Consider the following 14,263-nt stretch of genomic DNA (forward strand, 5'->3'; position numbering starts at 1 on the left):
ATGTCATTCATGTTCTTCCTCAATGCTTCATACATTTGGTAAAGAGTCCCTTAAACTTTTCCACTTGTGCACTTATTCCAACACCAGAAATAGCACCAAAGCGTATGATCAAATTTGTTTTAGGGTTGGCCATTTTTACCACCTAAAGCTTCATACCTTTTGCATTTTACTACAAATGCAGGGCCACATGCAAAGTGATAGTGCCTATGGGTCCCCTTATATGTGGCTGCATGCAAATGGTATACAGTGGTACCGCGGGTTCAGTACTTCATTCGTTCCGGAGGTCCATTCTTAACCTGAAACTGTTCTTAACCTGACGCACCACTTTAGCTAATGGGGCCTCCTGCTGCCGCCGCGCCGCCGGAGCACAATTTCTGTTCTCATCCTGAAGCAAAGTTCTTAACCTGAAGCACTATTTCTGGGTTAGCGGAGTCTGTAACCTGAAGCGTATGTAACCTGAGGTACCACTGTAGTGCTGGCACTGGTACTTTTAAGACAGTGGCTCCCGTGAAGCTCAGCTTGTCCATTATTAATCACAAAGGTCAACAAGTGTGGAAGCTGAGGTTCAATAAGACTTCTTCCAGCAAGAATGGTAGTAGAGGAAGAAAAATTGATACAGTTTGAGGATCAAACTCTGTAAGGAATTAGTGTGATGCATTTGCTCACAACCCTTTTCCTCCCATCATAATCCAGCATGCATAGTTCCTCACTCTGTTTTCTATTGCATTGTTAGATCTCTCTGACCCTTCCAAAGCAGCTGCATTAGTACGGTGCTTAATTATTATGTAGGCACAATATCTGCCTTTTCTTGAATGATTAGCACCAGCAGTCCTAGGACTGCAGTCTGTACCTCTTTCATATGGTAATGAATCCTTCATTTCCCATTTAGGATTATAGCACTAAGGAAAGCCCATCATTTCTGTCTCCCTTGAAACACTCCATTGCATGCCTGCACACACATGAGTAAAGCTTGCTAAATTTGCTGGACTGTTACACTTTTATATGCCAGAGATCAATTATTTTGCAGGGAACTGTTTGTTCTTCTTTATGGATTAGGTGCTTTAGGAATTGTTCCTGCTAACCTTTCAGCTAGCAACCATGAATTCCTTGCTTCAGAAGCAGACTGGAATGCAGAATTACATATTACATCAATGCAAATGTTAAAGGAACACTTTAAACCAGGGCAATAGTCATCCCTACCTTTGAGGTTATATGACTCACAGAGTTCACAAACAATGACTTATTTGTGATTGCATCGAAGATAAAACTTTTTGTAGATGATGCAACACAAGACGCAGGAAATCATGTGATCGTAATTCATGTCTGGGCTTGAGCTAATATCTAGATACTGTACAAGTAAACCAAACTTAGTCTCACCTCCTACTTCTAGGCTAAGTATAGGTAACAACTTCACTGCATTCTAAGGCAGTAATGTGAACCTGCCCAAGTACTTTCTCTATACAAACACACACACTTTTACTTTCTCCACAGTTAAGACATGCACTTTTAAAAACTGCTTCTTCCCAGTGTTAGGAGCAGTAGATGCTCTGTGACTTTAGCAACTGGAAGCACTTCTATAAAATCACATGTAGAAAGTTTTGAAGCAAACTATAGAAACTGTTCAACCATTGTCTTCCCGTTTCTACCAGTGGGCTAAAATCCTATTGTCAAACCCTAGTCATAATAGAAGCTAGGCTGTCTTATGACTCTTGTGGGTGCACTGTGCAGTGCAGCTGTGGGTGGTGGGGTCAAGGTGTGATACGGTTGCAATAACCACAGGACAACCAACTGGGATTTTAAGCAGGCCACAACTTTATTGATAATGGATGTCAGTGAACTTTGGCGAAGATATTGGGTGTGTATCCTGAATCAACTGTCCCATCTGCTGGCTGATTATATTGGCAGGGATAACCAAGGTTAAGGATTACACCTATGAAGCATGGACATAGCCAGAATTTTTGCTGGGGGGGGGCAGAACCTCAGATTTGTATTGATTTGTATTTTTTTTTATTGATGGGGGCAGCTGCCCATGCTATGAAGTACATCAAATTGGGGTGACTACCCCAAGATCACCATTGGGGTGCCATGGCCCCTTCTGGGGTGTCTGAACAGATGCAACCCCTGGATCCCTTAAACGGGATACCCTGATTCTTTGGAGTGGGGCCCTCCAACCCCACATCCACTTACTGTAGACTAAGGAGCCAGCCAAACGCCTTGGCTACCGGCACCAAACCACTTACATCTGCAACCAATCCTTAAGGCCATTCCAAATGTTCAGGAACCAAATATCATAGCACACAAAAGAACAGCACACAAAAGAAAATGAACACAGCCATACTACCACGGTACTATGACTTGAGGGCAGGGTGACTCAGCACCCAGGCATCACATTTGATAACAGGAACCTGTACGGTGCATTTCTCAACGGTGTTCATTTTCTTTTGTGTGCTGTTCTTTTGTGTGCTCCATGGCCCCTCTTCAGTTCTGCCTTTCTAGCAGCTCAGACCACAGGATTGTTATTATGCTTGGGACAAATATGCTTGAGAGAGCACAAGGATCCTGCTTCCACTGCATTCAGGAATGCTTTCTCCACTCTGACAATACTTACAAGAAGAGACTATAATTGCCAACAGCCACTGGTGTGAGAACAACAACTTAGTCTTTTCATTACTGAAGGATCGGGGGGGGGGAATTAATTCCAGGAAGAAAATTAATGTTAAAATCATGGAATTATAGGAGCATAGACACAACTTGCTGGAACTGACTGCGTTGCTAGGCAACATGGGGCAACCAAAGAGGCCAGCATGTGCTCTTGAATGTGAATGTACATGCTCTTTATGCAAAATGTTGAATTGGGTCCAAACAAAAATACAATTGAATTAGGTCCAAACCAAAAATAGTAAAGAATGCATACAATCTATGTTGCCATATGATAGCTGGGGTGGGGGGGGGGAAGTATTTGGAAAGAAACAAAAACTGCCACATTATCTTTGCTCTGTTTCCTCCCTGCTCTGTATTTTGAAAACAGGCATTTGCTTCTCATTAGGAGTCTCTTTAAATATTTGGGCGTGTGCTGATATAGTAAGTTGCTTACTAGAAATTGCTTAGGACTCCTGCCTTTGTTGAATGGGACTCATGTGAGTTGTGCAACATCCTGCTACCGTGACGGGGAAAAGTGCTGAGTAATGCCAGAAGCAGAGCCCTCTCCTATGGCTGATGCAAACCTGGAGAATTTGCATCATCATCACTCAGCAAGAGTAACTTGGTATGACAGGAGCTTATATACAAGACCATGCGGAAGCTGAGCTGGCTTCCAGTGAAAGAACAGCACCAAGGTAGTAGCTGTGTGTGAAAGGGCAGGTGTTCCTGTAGCACTGAGATAGCAGGGAAAAGTAAAAGACACCTGAAGAATTTTATACCTGTTGGCACAGGTGGGTTGAAAGGCTACAGGCAGTGAATGTCTCTCTCTCTCTGTGTGTAGAAGCAATTAGCTAGACAAAGGCAGAGAGAGGAACGAAAGTGCCTGCTGGAGAGTTTTACAAAACATTCATTCTTGGAGAGTGCTGGTAGCACTGAAGCATGTTTAGGAAGCCTCCCAGACCGGTAGTCTGTAATGGCAGCTACCTGCAGGAGCAATCTAACGGCAAGTTGCCCTCCAAGTGCAAGACCAAGGCAGCCGAGGGAGACAAAGTGGTTTTGAAGAAGAAAGTAACTTTACTGAGAGGGATTTCTATTATAATTGGCACTATCATTGGAGCAGGAATCTTCATCTCTCCCAAAGGAATCCTCCAGAACACAGGCAGCGTGGGAATGTCCTTGATTGTCTGGACTTTCTGTGGCATCCTTTCACTCTTTGGTAAGTTTGTGAAAGTTTATAATTGATCCTTGGGGGGCGGCAGGTGGATTTAAAAAGTCACAAAAGAGACAAAAGTTCGATACTGGAGATCAAAAGCCTGATTTGAGACCCAGAACTAACACTGCTTTGGTATTTTGGGGGTTATTTTGCCGCTTGGCAACCACTGTAAGTTGCAAAGATTGCCATGCGAAACTCGGTACAGCAGGACTTTAAGACCAAAATTGTATTTCATACGACTCCCTGAAGGAATTGCAGAGAAAAGTCTCCTTTATCACATCATAAAGTTTGCTGTTTGTGTTGGTTTTCAGTTTAAGCTTCGAAGAACAGGTAGCAGCACACTCACAGAGGGGCTGGCAGCTGGGGGAGGTGAACCGCTTGGTTGGAAGAACACCTGCGAAATGTACACCTAGATTGACCTAGTTCCCCATTGGTTAGATTCTACTTTTGCATGAACTAAGCTTCTTTTGAACTCTCTGGTGGCAGGAAGAAGGGAATAAAACAGGAGCACTCTAACTCAGTGATCCCTAATTAGCTAAGTACTGTGGACCACCTCTTTTTCAAAAGCCAAGCCATGGACCCCCTACTTTTGAAAATTTTGATATCTCTATGGTGTTTTTTTGTTCTGTGAAAATGCCATGGACCCCCTTGGGTCAGTTGTGCAGACTACCAATTGGGAACCACTGCTCTAGCTAATTTGATTTTTTTCTTTAAAAAATATTAAATCAAAATCTCGTTTGAATGATGACTTGGAACCCCTCACTTCTAACCCTTAATCTTAAAGCCAGACATTCTGCTAATGTTTAGAAAAGCTATTATCTTGATAATGGCACCTGTAGTTTGAGCATGGATATTAAAATTGAAATCCTATACTTATTTACCAGGGATCTTGCTGAAGCTTACTTTGAAGTAGACATATATAGGATTGCAGAGTGAAAATAGATTCTGGAGCTCTCCGTTTAAGACTAAATGGCCAATGTATATACCAGGTTTTTAAAACTTTTTTTAAAAAAATGATATTCCAATTTTTAAAAAGACTTTATAAGATTTATCATCTATATAGATGAAGAAATAGCCTGGTCATATCCAGAACCTCTAAATCTATCAAAGAATGGGCCTCTTGATTGCCTTAATAAGTTAATCTCAAAGAAGCTGAAGTCCCGCATGACCTTAGGTATTACTATTAGCCTAGACGACTTATTTTCTGGTATTAGGAACAGTGGGCAAATGAGAGGGGAGTAAAAAAATCTCTGCTCAAGAAGTGGAATATGTGAATGTTGCCCTGTGTCAACTTACTGTGCACTTGAAAGATCAGAGACAAGGCTTTATCCGCCCTTGCAAAACATTTTGAACAGAATCAGAACGTATAGCTGTTGGGCCAACAATAATCTACAGGGCCAGTGTAAGGGTCAGCCTCAAAATAATTTCATTTTAATTAGTACAGGAGATGGATTTTGTTTCTGTTTATGCTACGTTCTAATTGAGCATCAGCATCTGGGCTAATAGAGCATCAGTGTCCGGGAGTGATGTGATTGGAACAGAAGAAATAAAATGTAAACGCATAAATTTACATTTTTGTGCTAAATTCTCTTAAAAGTATTTGGCCAGTAAAGGTCCTCTTAGTGTTCTCTGCACAGCTTTGACAACAATTTGATAGACACTGCCTTCACACTGTTTCATCTTCCACTCTTCTTCCTCATGGATTATGCAATAAGAGATCCAGTTGCAGAATTCTTAAATAAAAAAACAAAGCACAGGTAGCTGTGTAACCCTTAAATGCAATTCTTTGAAGTTAATTTTAGAGGAGAACTTTCAGATAGCACTGACTTTTTCCTCAGAAAAGGAGCTTATGTTGATTGGCATATGTTAAATAATTCCACTATCTGTATATACAAAATTGGTCTGCTAACCGTTATGTAGATTGAAGCGAAAAGAAATAAAATTTGAGATGCAAGTGACTTTATCAGGCCTATTTAAATGCTCTGGTGGCCCTTAGATGTGATGCTTTAATAAATACATTTAAATGTAAAAACAGAGAGACTGAAATGCTCACAAGTAGCCATCAGAATATTCAGTGAAATTATGAAATAATGTTAATGCAAACCATTGATAAAAATCTCCAGTAAAAGGAAAGATGATTCCCTGTGACAATTTTACTACTGATTTATATTGATTATGGATTGCATGGATTATGAATGGAACTCTCTTCAAAAAACTAATAACACCCAGATTAATATAAATTGTTGACTGTATTTTTTCTCCTAAACACAAGTCCTCCCTTTTCCAAGACAATTTGAATAATGGCCAACTGTCTGCAGAGGCTCAGGGCACCCACAATTAATTGCATGAAGTAACACAACCAACTATAGGACTTCTAGTCCTGGTTGGAAAGGGATGTTTGCACACAGTTGCTGGATTGTGATTCAAAATAAACTGAGCAATCCTAACCCCACTTATCTGGAAGTAAGCCCTGTTGAATTCAACCAGGTCTGACTTCAGAGTAGATTTGGTTAGGATTGTGTTGTTTAGTCATACCCAGAGAAGTCCCATTGAAATACAGTGGTACCTTGGGTTAAGTACTTAATTTGTTTCGGAGGTCCGTACTTAAACTGAAACTGTTCTTAACCTGAAGCACCACTTAGGTAATGGGGCCTCCTGCTGCTGCCGCGCCGTCGGAGCACAATTTCTGTTCTTATCCTGAAGCAAAGTTCTTAACCTGAAGCACTATTTCTGGGTTAGCGGAGTGTGTAACCTGAAGCGTATGTAACCCGAGGTACTGCTGTAAAAAAAAATCATTGAATTGGAAGGGGATCCATGGATCATCTAGTCCAACCAATGGACTTAAGTCCATGAATCTCAGTGGATCTACTCTGGGTGTGCCTTAGTTGGATGCCATCCATTGTCAGAAGTTAAGTCAATAAATAAGTTTTTTAAAAAATAAATCTCCTGAAGCATTTGCATGAATAGGCCTTGGGTAGTTTTCATGGGGCGTGGAGCATGAATGTAAGCAAATGCCATTGGGCTACATGTATGCTAATAAAATGAATGAGGCTGACTATTCATTATAGATAAGCATGGCTATCTTTCAGAAATGATGCCTTAATATTAATTATAATTTTGTAGGTGCGCTCTGTTATGCTGAACTGGGCACAAGCATAAAGAAATCTGGTGGGCATTATACATACATTCTGGAAGCCTTTGGCCCTCTACCTGCTTTTGTAAGAGTGTGGGTGGAACTGCTCATTATACGGTAAGTCAATTCTGTCTGCATTTGTTTTGTTGTCTTGTACTCCCAGTATGCTTTTGAAAGTAAAAAATCAATTAAAAATATGGTGTGTGTGGACATAGTCCAGCTGTGTTCTGTCCCTTAGTTTGTGCTTCCTGTTCTTGCTTCCCAAGATTTTCCTTTGTGACATAGTTGGACCGTTAGTTGTTAAGTTGTAAAAATTAAGAAACTCTAAAAAGCAGTATTTTAAAAAATAAAAAATGCTTAATTTTGTTTGCTCTAAAAAGCTGAAGCAGAACATTAATAATACCCAGACCTCATGTTGCATCGTAATTTTGGTTTAAAACTATCCAAGCCTTGTAATTTCCCCCCAATAAATCACAGTGTCTGCTGGCTTTTATGAAACTTACTTGCAGGTAGTAATCATTTTCCAGCAACTCCCCTGGTGCATCCATGAGACATGCACACCTGTGCTTGATTCAAATTTGGTCAGATGGGGCTATACAATATGAAAGAACCCTCCCATGTGTCTATTGCACATGGAATTGTATGCATGCAAAGTCTAGCATTGTGGCAAATATGGCTAGGGCTAACATTTCAGTATGCTTCGTGCCTCCATTCTACTTAAATATAGTATTGACTATGTAGTAATATTTCTAAACCCTGCCTTGGAGTCTTTGGTAGAAAAGAAGCTGTAAATCAATGCCCTGCTTTCTCTTATAAAAGGGAGCCCCACTGGAAATTCCAGTGGGTTGGGCATGGCAGGCTGTGGGAACTCTGTGGGTGGGCACAGTGTTTTAGACCACAATATACACCAAATGGTGACAAGGAAGAGGGCGACTGATGGGTGTTCAGGAGCAAGATCTGGAGTGGTCCTGAACAAATTTAAAGCTTCACTTGTAGGTGTCTTTTAGTAAAATGTGAAAATCTATGTTAGACTGAAATTGTGTTCTGTTGCCCCAGGGTGATCTGAAAATATTGCACTTCCTCTAACACTTTATTCCCTGCGTGAAAAAGAAGTAGAGCTGGCTAAACTGGTTTCAACCTACAAGTTCTCCCGCCCCCTGGCCCAAGAGATTCCATTTTTATAGTCTTAGTGGCCCATTTACAACATTGTTAACCTACAATTTACACTGCCAGTTGGCTTAGTAAATAAGCACAATGCCTCGTTATGTTATGTGAATTGCTCAGTGTTTACTATGCTGTTTAAAATAGCTCTCATATCACAACAAATACAGTTTGAGCACCTGTGGGAGCTAACAGGTTTATCTGTAGGCAGTTTAGCTTGTGGATGTAGTTACTCTAATTCTGCATCTGAGGAGCTTGTGTTACTAAAGATAATCCATACAAGTGAAACAAACATGCGTTCTCATTTCCTCTCCCTCTCCCGTCCCATGTCCCATGTATTTACGTAGCTTTTTTTAGTTGTTCTTATTGCTTCATACGCCTACGTAACAAGCTGTAGCAATAAAGGATTTGGTTAACAATTGTGCTCAGTCACTCTGAATGGGATATGTATTCGAGGTGCGTCACTCTCCTGGGAACACACTGAATTGATTAGCAAGTGTTAATCCACACCCAACACAAAACAAATAAAGGCAAGATCCTTTCAAGCCACAATATGGCATGCATCCTGGGATACATGCTTGTCCAGATCTGCAGTTATCAAGAGTGCCTCCCCTGCCAAAATAATGCTTTAAGTTTCTGCTATAAATTGATTGGCATTGTGTCAATAAATTTGGCATCTATTTGTTTTTTTAAAGGATGAGTCAAGTACTTTAGCATAGTATATGCAATGTATATACGAGAGCCCCAATCCTGGCTTTGTTTTCATAAAGAAAAGCCTGGAATTTGGAGCAAAGAAGTGGGCAGGGATTGAGGTGCTTAACTCTTTCTCCGCTTCTACATTCAAAGTAGCCTTAACGGGGAATCATTTTCAGCCTGAATGCAACTCTTCAGGTGTCATTTTGACTCTGAGGACCCTGCCCAGCAGAGCTGTCTTTCCCATTGGTGCTAGTGGGGGAGCTAGCGAGTGGGGGAGCTGCACGGCTTTGCAAGCAGCCTCCCCTTTCCCTGCATGGCCGCCAGCTGTGCCCCGCCAACTATATGGCTGGTGGGCATGCAGCTTCCTTCCCAGAGCCTCCGCAGGAGGAGAGCGATGCCCGCAGAAGCTGTGTGCAGCTTCCCTCCCAAGCCTCTGCATCTGCTAAAGACGGCTCTACTCCCGGTAGTTGTCCTCCTCCTGCTTCCTGGCAAAAGGCGGTGTGCAGCCTTCCTGGGCTGCCTTCTCAAGCACCCCAATGCCAGAGAGCATGTCCGCCAGCACGTTTTCCTGCTTGATCGCCACTGCCATGCCAGGGATCAGGGCGGTGGAGGAGGCAGAGGACATTTTCCACTGCCCCCTCCCTTGTTTTGGAGTTGCCGGGCGGGGGGCACTGGAGGGATCTTTGCACCATGGCGCTGGATATGCTTAAGACAGCCCTGCTACCCAGTTCTCTTTTTGGACGATAAGGCCATTAGTGGCTACTAGCCACAATGCCTATGCGCTGCCTCCAAGGTCCTGGGAGCCATGCATGTGCATGGGCCCTGCTTGAAGGTTTCCCATGAGCATCTGAGCATCTGCTGTGACAGTACAATGCTGGACTAGATGGGCCATTGACTTGATTCTCCTGTTCTTCATACAGTTCTTGAGTACCTTTGCCTAGCTGGAATTTGTCCTTGGACTAATATTACCTCTCACTTGCCTGTCTCAGCTTCCACCTAGCCAAATCAGTTTGCAAAGACACTTCTAGCTATGGTTTCTAGTTTCTCAAGATACTCGACACACTTCCTCCACCGAATGTAGCTGGCTTAGTCAATATGCTGCCCTACAGATGTTGGACTACAACTGCTATCTTGACCATTGGCTATGGATGTTGACTAGGGATTTTGGGAGCTGGATTCCACAACATCTGTTCTTGCTTTGTTTTAGAAAAGGGTCTAAACCAGAATTGGTTTAGAGCAGGAACCAATTCTAACATCACACCAAGCCACGGTTATGAAACACCATGCCCTATAGTGTTGGCATATGTTCTATGTATTTGAATTCTACGTATTTGAATTCCAGCAATTGTTTATAGCAATCCGTTTCCTCTGCTTGTAGATTTTTGTGCAAAGTAAGTTTCTTTAGGGATAGTTCCTCATTTTAATAAGGCCTGGTGACTGTGACCATCACAAAATGTAGAAATGACACTTAGGAAAACCCCAAGATTATGAGCCAAGAAAAAGTCCTAAAAGCACAGGAATCGCAGCTACCAAGAGCACAAAAGGAAGAACAAAAGGACTTGTTCCTGTTTAAATGAATTTCATAAATGAAAAAAAAATCATTTTTAAAAAGAGTGCAAAAAAAGTTTTTCTGCTTGGCAGAAGGGTAGTCGCAATAGTTGTGTGACTTATATTTTCTGATGTTACAGTTTTCACATTACTAGACTGTTCACTAATTTCTGTTTCTCTCAGCTTCACATATTTTAAATGTTATGTTTCCACATCAGTTTGCATTCATGAAAATTCACCAGAAATTTGGCATGTGTAATATATTTGACACAGCCTGACATGTCATGTAGGTATGTATACTGTAAATAATCCCCATATCCACCAGTAAATTGACCAGCCTTTCCCCCCTTTCTTTCTCTATTGCAGACCTGCTGCCACAGCAGTGATTTCTCTGGCATTTGGACGTTACATGTTGGAACCATTTTTTATCCAGTGTGAAATCCCAGACCTTGCTATTAAACTGATTACAGCTATGGGAATCAGTAAGTATCAGTTTTTAGGAGAAATGGGCTGAAGCAGTTGATAGGCAGAAGAAAACAAGAATAAATTCTGCACTCAATTAATACAACTCATATGAGACAAATTAAAAATGTGAATTTGTAACCAAATTGTTTTAATAGTCTTAAAATAGACTGTTCTCAGAGATACTTCATAATGACCATACTAAATCCCTAAAATGATGGGATATATGAGTGAATTTCTGATTTTGTTGGGCCAAATGGAGGAAAATATCAACAAGAGGTCTATATTTGAGAGTGGGAAAGAGACAATATGAAATCGAACACTCTTGCTAGGAGTTTGAGTTGCAGTGGCTGGGTAAGGCTTTTCTTGTGAGGTATGGTAAGGGGTGAAAAAGAACCAAGCAGGGTAGGCAAGGCAAGGTACAAATGCAGAAAGCAGCAGCTGGCTGATACCTTTTGTTCAGACTAGAGAACTGACCAGTTACGGCAATGATACTTATTAGATAGGTGAAATCTGTAACTGGAATTACTGAATCTGTCAGACTCAGAGCTTTCATCCCTAAATCTCCTAAGGCAGCTTCTTGCTGAAATAAAATAGCTCTGTCTTTCTGGCCGCTGTCATGATGGTGCAGGCAACAGGGAAATGATGTCTACTCTTTATGATCCAAGATGTGGGACACTTGGCACATGACACCTGGATTGTTTTAGATTGCCTGGAAAAACAAAACACATGTTAGTGGTTGGCAAACATTAGCTCAGCTGCAGAGTCTGAAATTTTGTGGCTTGTTTAGCACTGCAGAGTTTATGGCCTACTATTGTAGACTGGGAGGAACCAGCTATTTAACTAGTTGAGATGGATTGGTGTGTCCAGACTGATGAAGACTAATAGAGAAAAGCTAGGCCTATGCTGGGCAGTACTTGCTTATGCACTTTCAAGGGCCAGTAATACAAACCTGCGATATTTTTCACTCTCACACTTAACCTTCCCGTTTAGTGTAGAGTGAAATGAGTGGGTCACCTTGTAGTCACAGGTGCACCTGGGGGACACAGTATTCCAGGCCCCATGGTGGTGAAGTTTCCTTTGTCAGTAGAGTATTAAACCTCTGATTATGAGCCTAGTCAGTGTTCAGTATTTGGAGGTCAGCAGTGCAAATTATGGGCTATGGATACTCAGTCTTTTCTGTGACCTTTGATATTATTGAATATCAGTTGTTTGTTGACCAATGTGGCAGCTGACAGATGCTTCATTATTTGCTCCAGTTTTCACACATTTATCTTCTTCCCAAGCCTCAGCAATTATGCAGGGACTTGATATAGGGGTGAGACTGAATATGAAAAAGGTGACTGTAACTGAATCCAGTAAGGACTGAAATATTAATGTATTCAGGTCATGAAGAGAGCATGGCCACTTGGCATAAAGATGATTTTGGTCTTTTTATGGAGGCCACTAAACAACATAGATTCCACATGTGCTCTAAAGCAGTGTTTCCCAACCTTGGGTCTCCAGCTGCTTTTGGACTACAATTCCCATCATCCCTGACCACTGGTCCTTCTAGCCAGGGATGATGGGAGTAGTAGTTCAAAAACAGCTGGAGATCTAAGGTTGGCCAACACTGCTCTAAAGTCAACCTCTGGCCATCCTCTGTTGAGCACAATTAAATCTTCTTGGGTTTGACATAGAAAGTCAAACCTTGAGTCTGGATATATCTCGGAAATCCCCTTGTTCCACATATCCCTTTTGCCACAAGACTGCAATATTGCATTGACTTAATATCATGGCAACTGGACCCAAGATTGGATGAACTAGGGCCACATTTTATTAACAACATCTGTAGGAGAAATGAAAAGAATTGGAAGCTATACTTTGAGCAGATCCATTAAAATCAATGGAACTTAAGTTAGGGCTTGATATATGTTCCATTGATGTCAATTGACATACACTAAGTGTGAATAAATCTGGATCCCTAGATTACATCTTTTGGAAATTATATAATTACGTCCTGTGCAAGCGACATTGCCTAACAAGTGAGCAAAAGGGCAAATCTTCAATTTCTGTTTTCCAGCTGCTGCACATATAGTTTATCTATCTATTACAGAACTCTTTGCACTAAGAATATGCCGAAATAGTAAGCTGGGCCCTCATATTAACAGATATTACAAACAGGCAGCCAGACCCTACATTAGAAAGGAAATTAAAGGCATCAAGAAGGAGTGAAGTCATGCAAGACAATTCTAGTTACACAAGGAAATGCACTCATTTTGCATTTTCTTCAGTTGGATTGTCCTTGAACTTCCAGGTCCCAAAGTTATTTGTGAGTGTGCTTTTCCACCAACCCAAAACGTGGAGAGAGAATCAATACCTGACCACCTTATTTCTCTCTTAATTATGTTAAAACCTAAAGGCTCTATCTAAGTAATTGAATTAAAGTTATGAGCTTTAGAGGTTAATGTGGAAAATATTTCATGGAAAGATAATAGTAAAACAGATGTTTGATCCTGCATTTGCCCCTGGGACAGCGTTGGTGGCTGGATGCAGGAAAGGATTCCATTGTAAACATTTGCCTAGTGTTTTTAATTTGACCACAATGTGTGTATAATTTGGAATGGGATTTCATCATGATTAATTTAATGGGGCAATCTTTGAGATAAACCAGGATTACCGTATGTGCCTTAATTAAAAAGAAAGAATCAGTATGGCAGAAAGGTGGAGTCCTCCTAAAATAATGTCACCTGAGGAGGGAGATAGGAGTTAACAGCAAGTGGTTGGCATGGAGACCAAATGAGAGCCTGGGAGTGAGCTGGAGGAGTTGCTGCTTCAGAATGGAGTCTCTTTTAGGAAGCGCTTTGAGAACAAGGCTGTCAGGAGAGACACTGAAAGATGTGCATGAAGAAGCAATTATAGTAAGGTGAACTGGAATGACTCCAGGATGAGGCATGCTAAACCCTGCAGGGCAAGCCTATTTGCCCTTGGAGAATAAAATACTGATCACCAAATACAGTAGAATGTCAGCCCTGCTTTGAGCACACAGGCAAGAAGAAGCACTATCTGGGTCCCTTCAGGTAACAGCATCTTTACCTCTAATGAACTGGGATTGGGAGTTTGCTATGGATCACTTGCTGAGCTAAGATAATGGTTTGAGAATTAGAATAAACAGGAGACCCATTAAGATAAACCAGGGATTTCCAAGCTGCTGCTCTCCAGATGTTGTCAGACTACAATTCCCATAAGCCTCAGCTCTTGTGGCCAATAGTCAAGGTTGATGGGAGTTGTAGTTCAGATTGTCAGCACATGAATTACTGTGTCTAGAATGTCCTTATCCAGAGGCAGTTGCAATTGGTGCATGATCTTCCATTGGTGAATGTGCCACAGAAGCAGCTTGGGGTGGATCAGTCAGACTCTACCCTTCCCCC

At 41.5% G+C, this 14,263-nt stretch overlaps 1 protein-coding gene across 1 annotated transcript in view; it reads left to right on the top strand.

The window, feature by feature from the left end:
* The first annotated feature begins 3,322 nt into the window (after positions 1-3,322).
* Positions 3,323-14,263, top strand: part of SLC7A11 (solute carrier family 7 member 11) — a 50,763-nt gene continuing 39,822 nt past the window's right edge. Inside the window, exons 1-3 of the mRNA XM_053403347.1 lie at positions 3,323-3,856; positions 6,977-7,103; positions 10,758-10,873. Coding sequence (XP_053259322.1) covers positions 3,580-3,856; positions 6,977-7,103; positions 10,758-10,873 — 520 coding nt within the window. The 5' untranslated portion in view covers positions 3,323-3,579. The remainder of the gene's footprint in view (positions 3,857-6,976; positions 7,104-10,757; positions 10,874-14,263) is intronic.

The sequence above is a fragment of the Podarcis raffonei genome, chromosome 9 (genome assembly GCF_027172205.1).
Source record: "Podarcis raffonei isolate rPodRaf1 chromosome 9, rPodRaf1.pri, whole genome shotgun sequence".
NCBI lineage: Eukaryota > Metazoa > Chordata > Lepidosauria > Squamata > Lacertidae > Podarcis > Podarcis raffonei.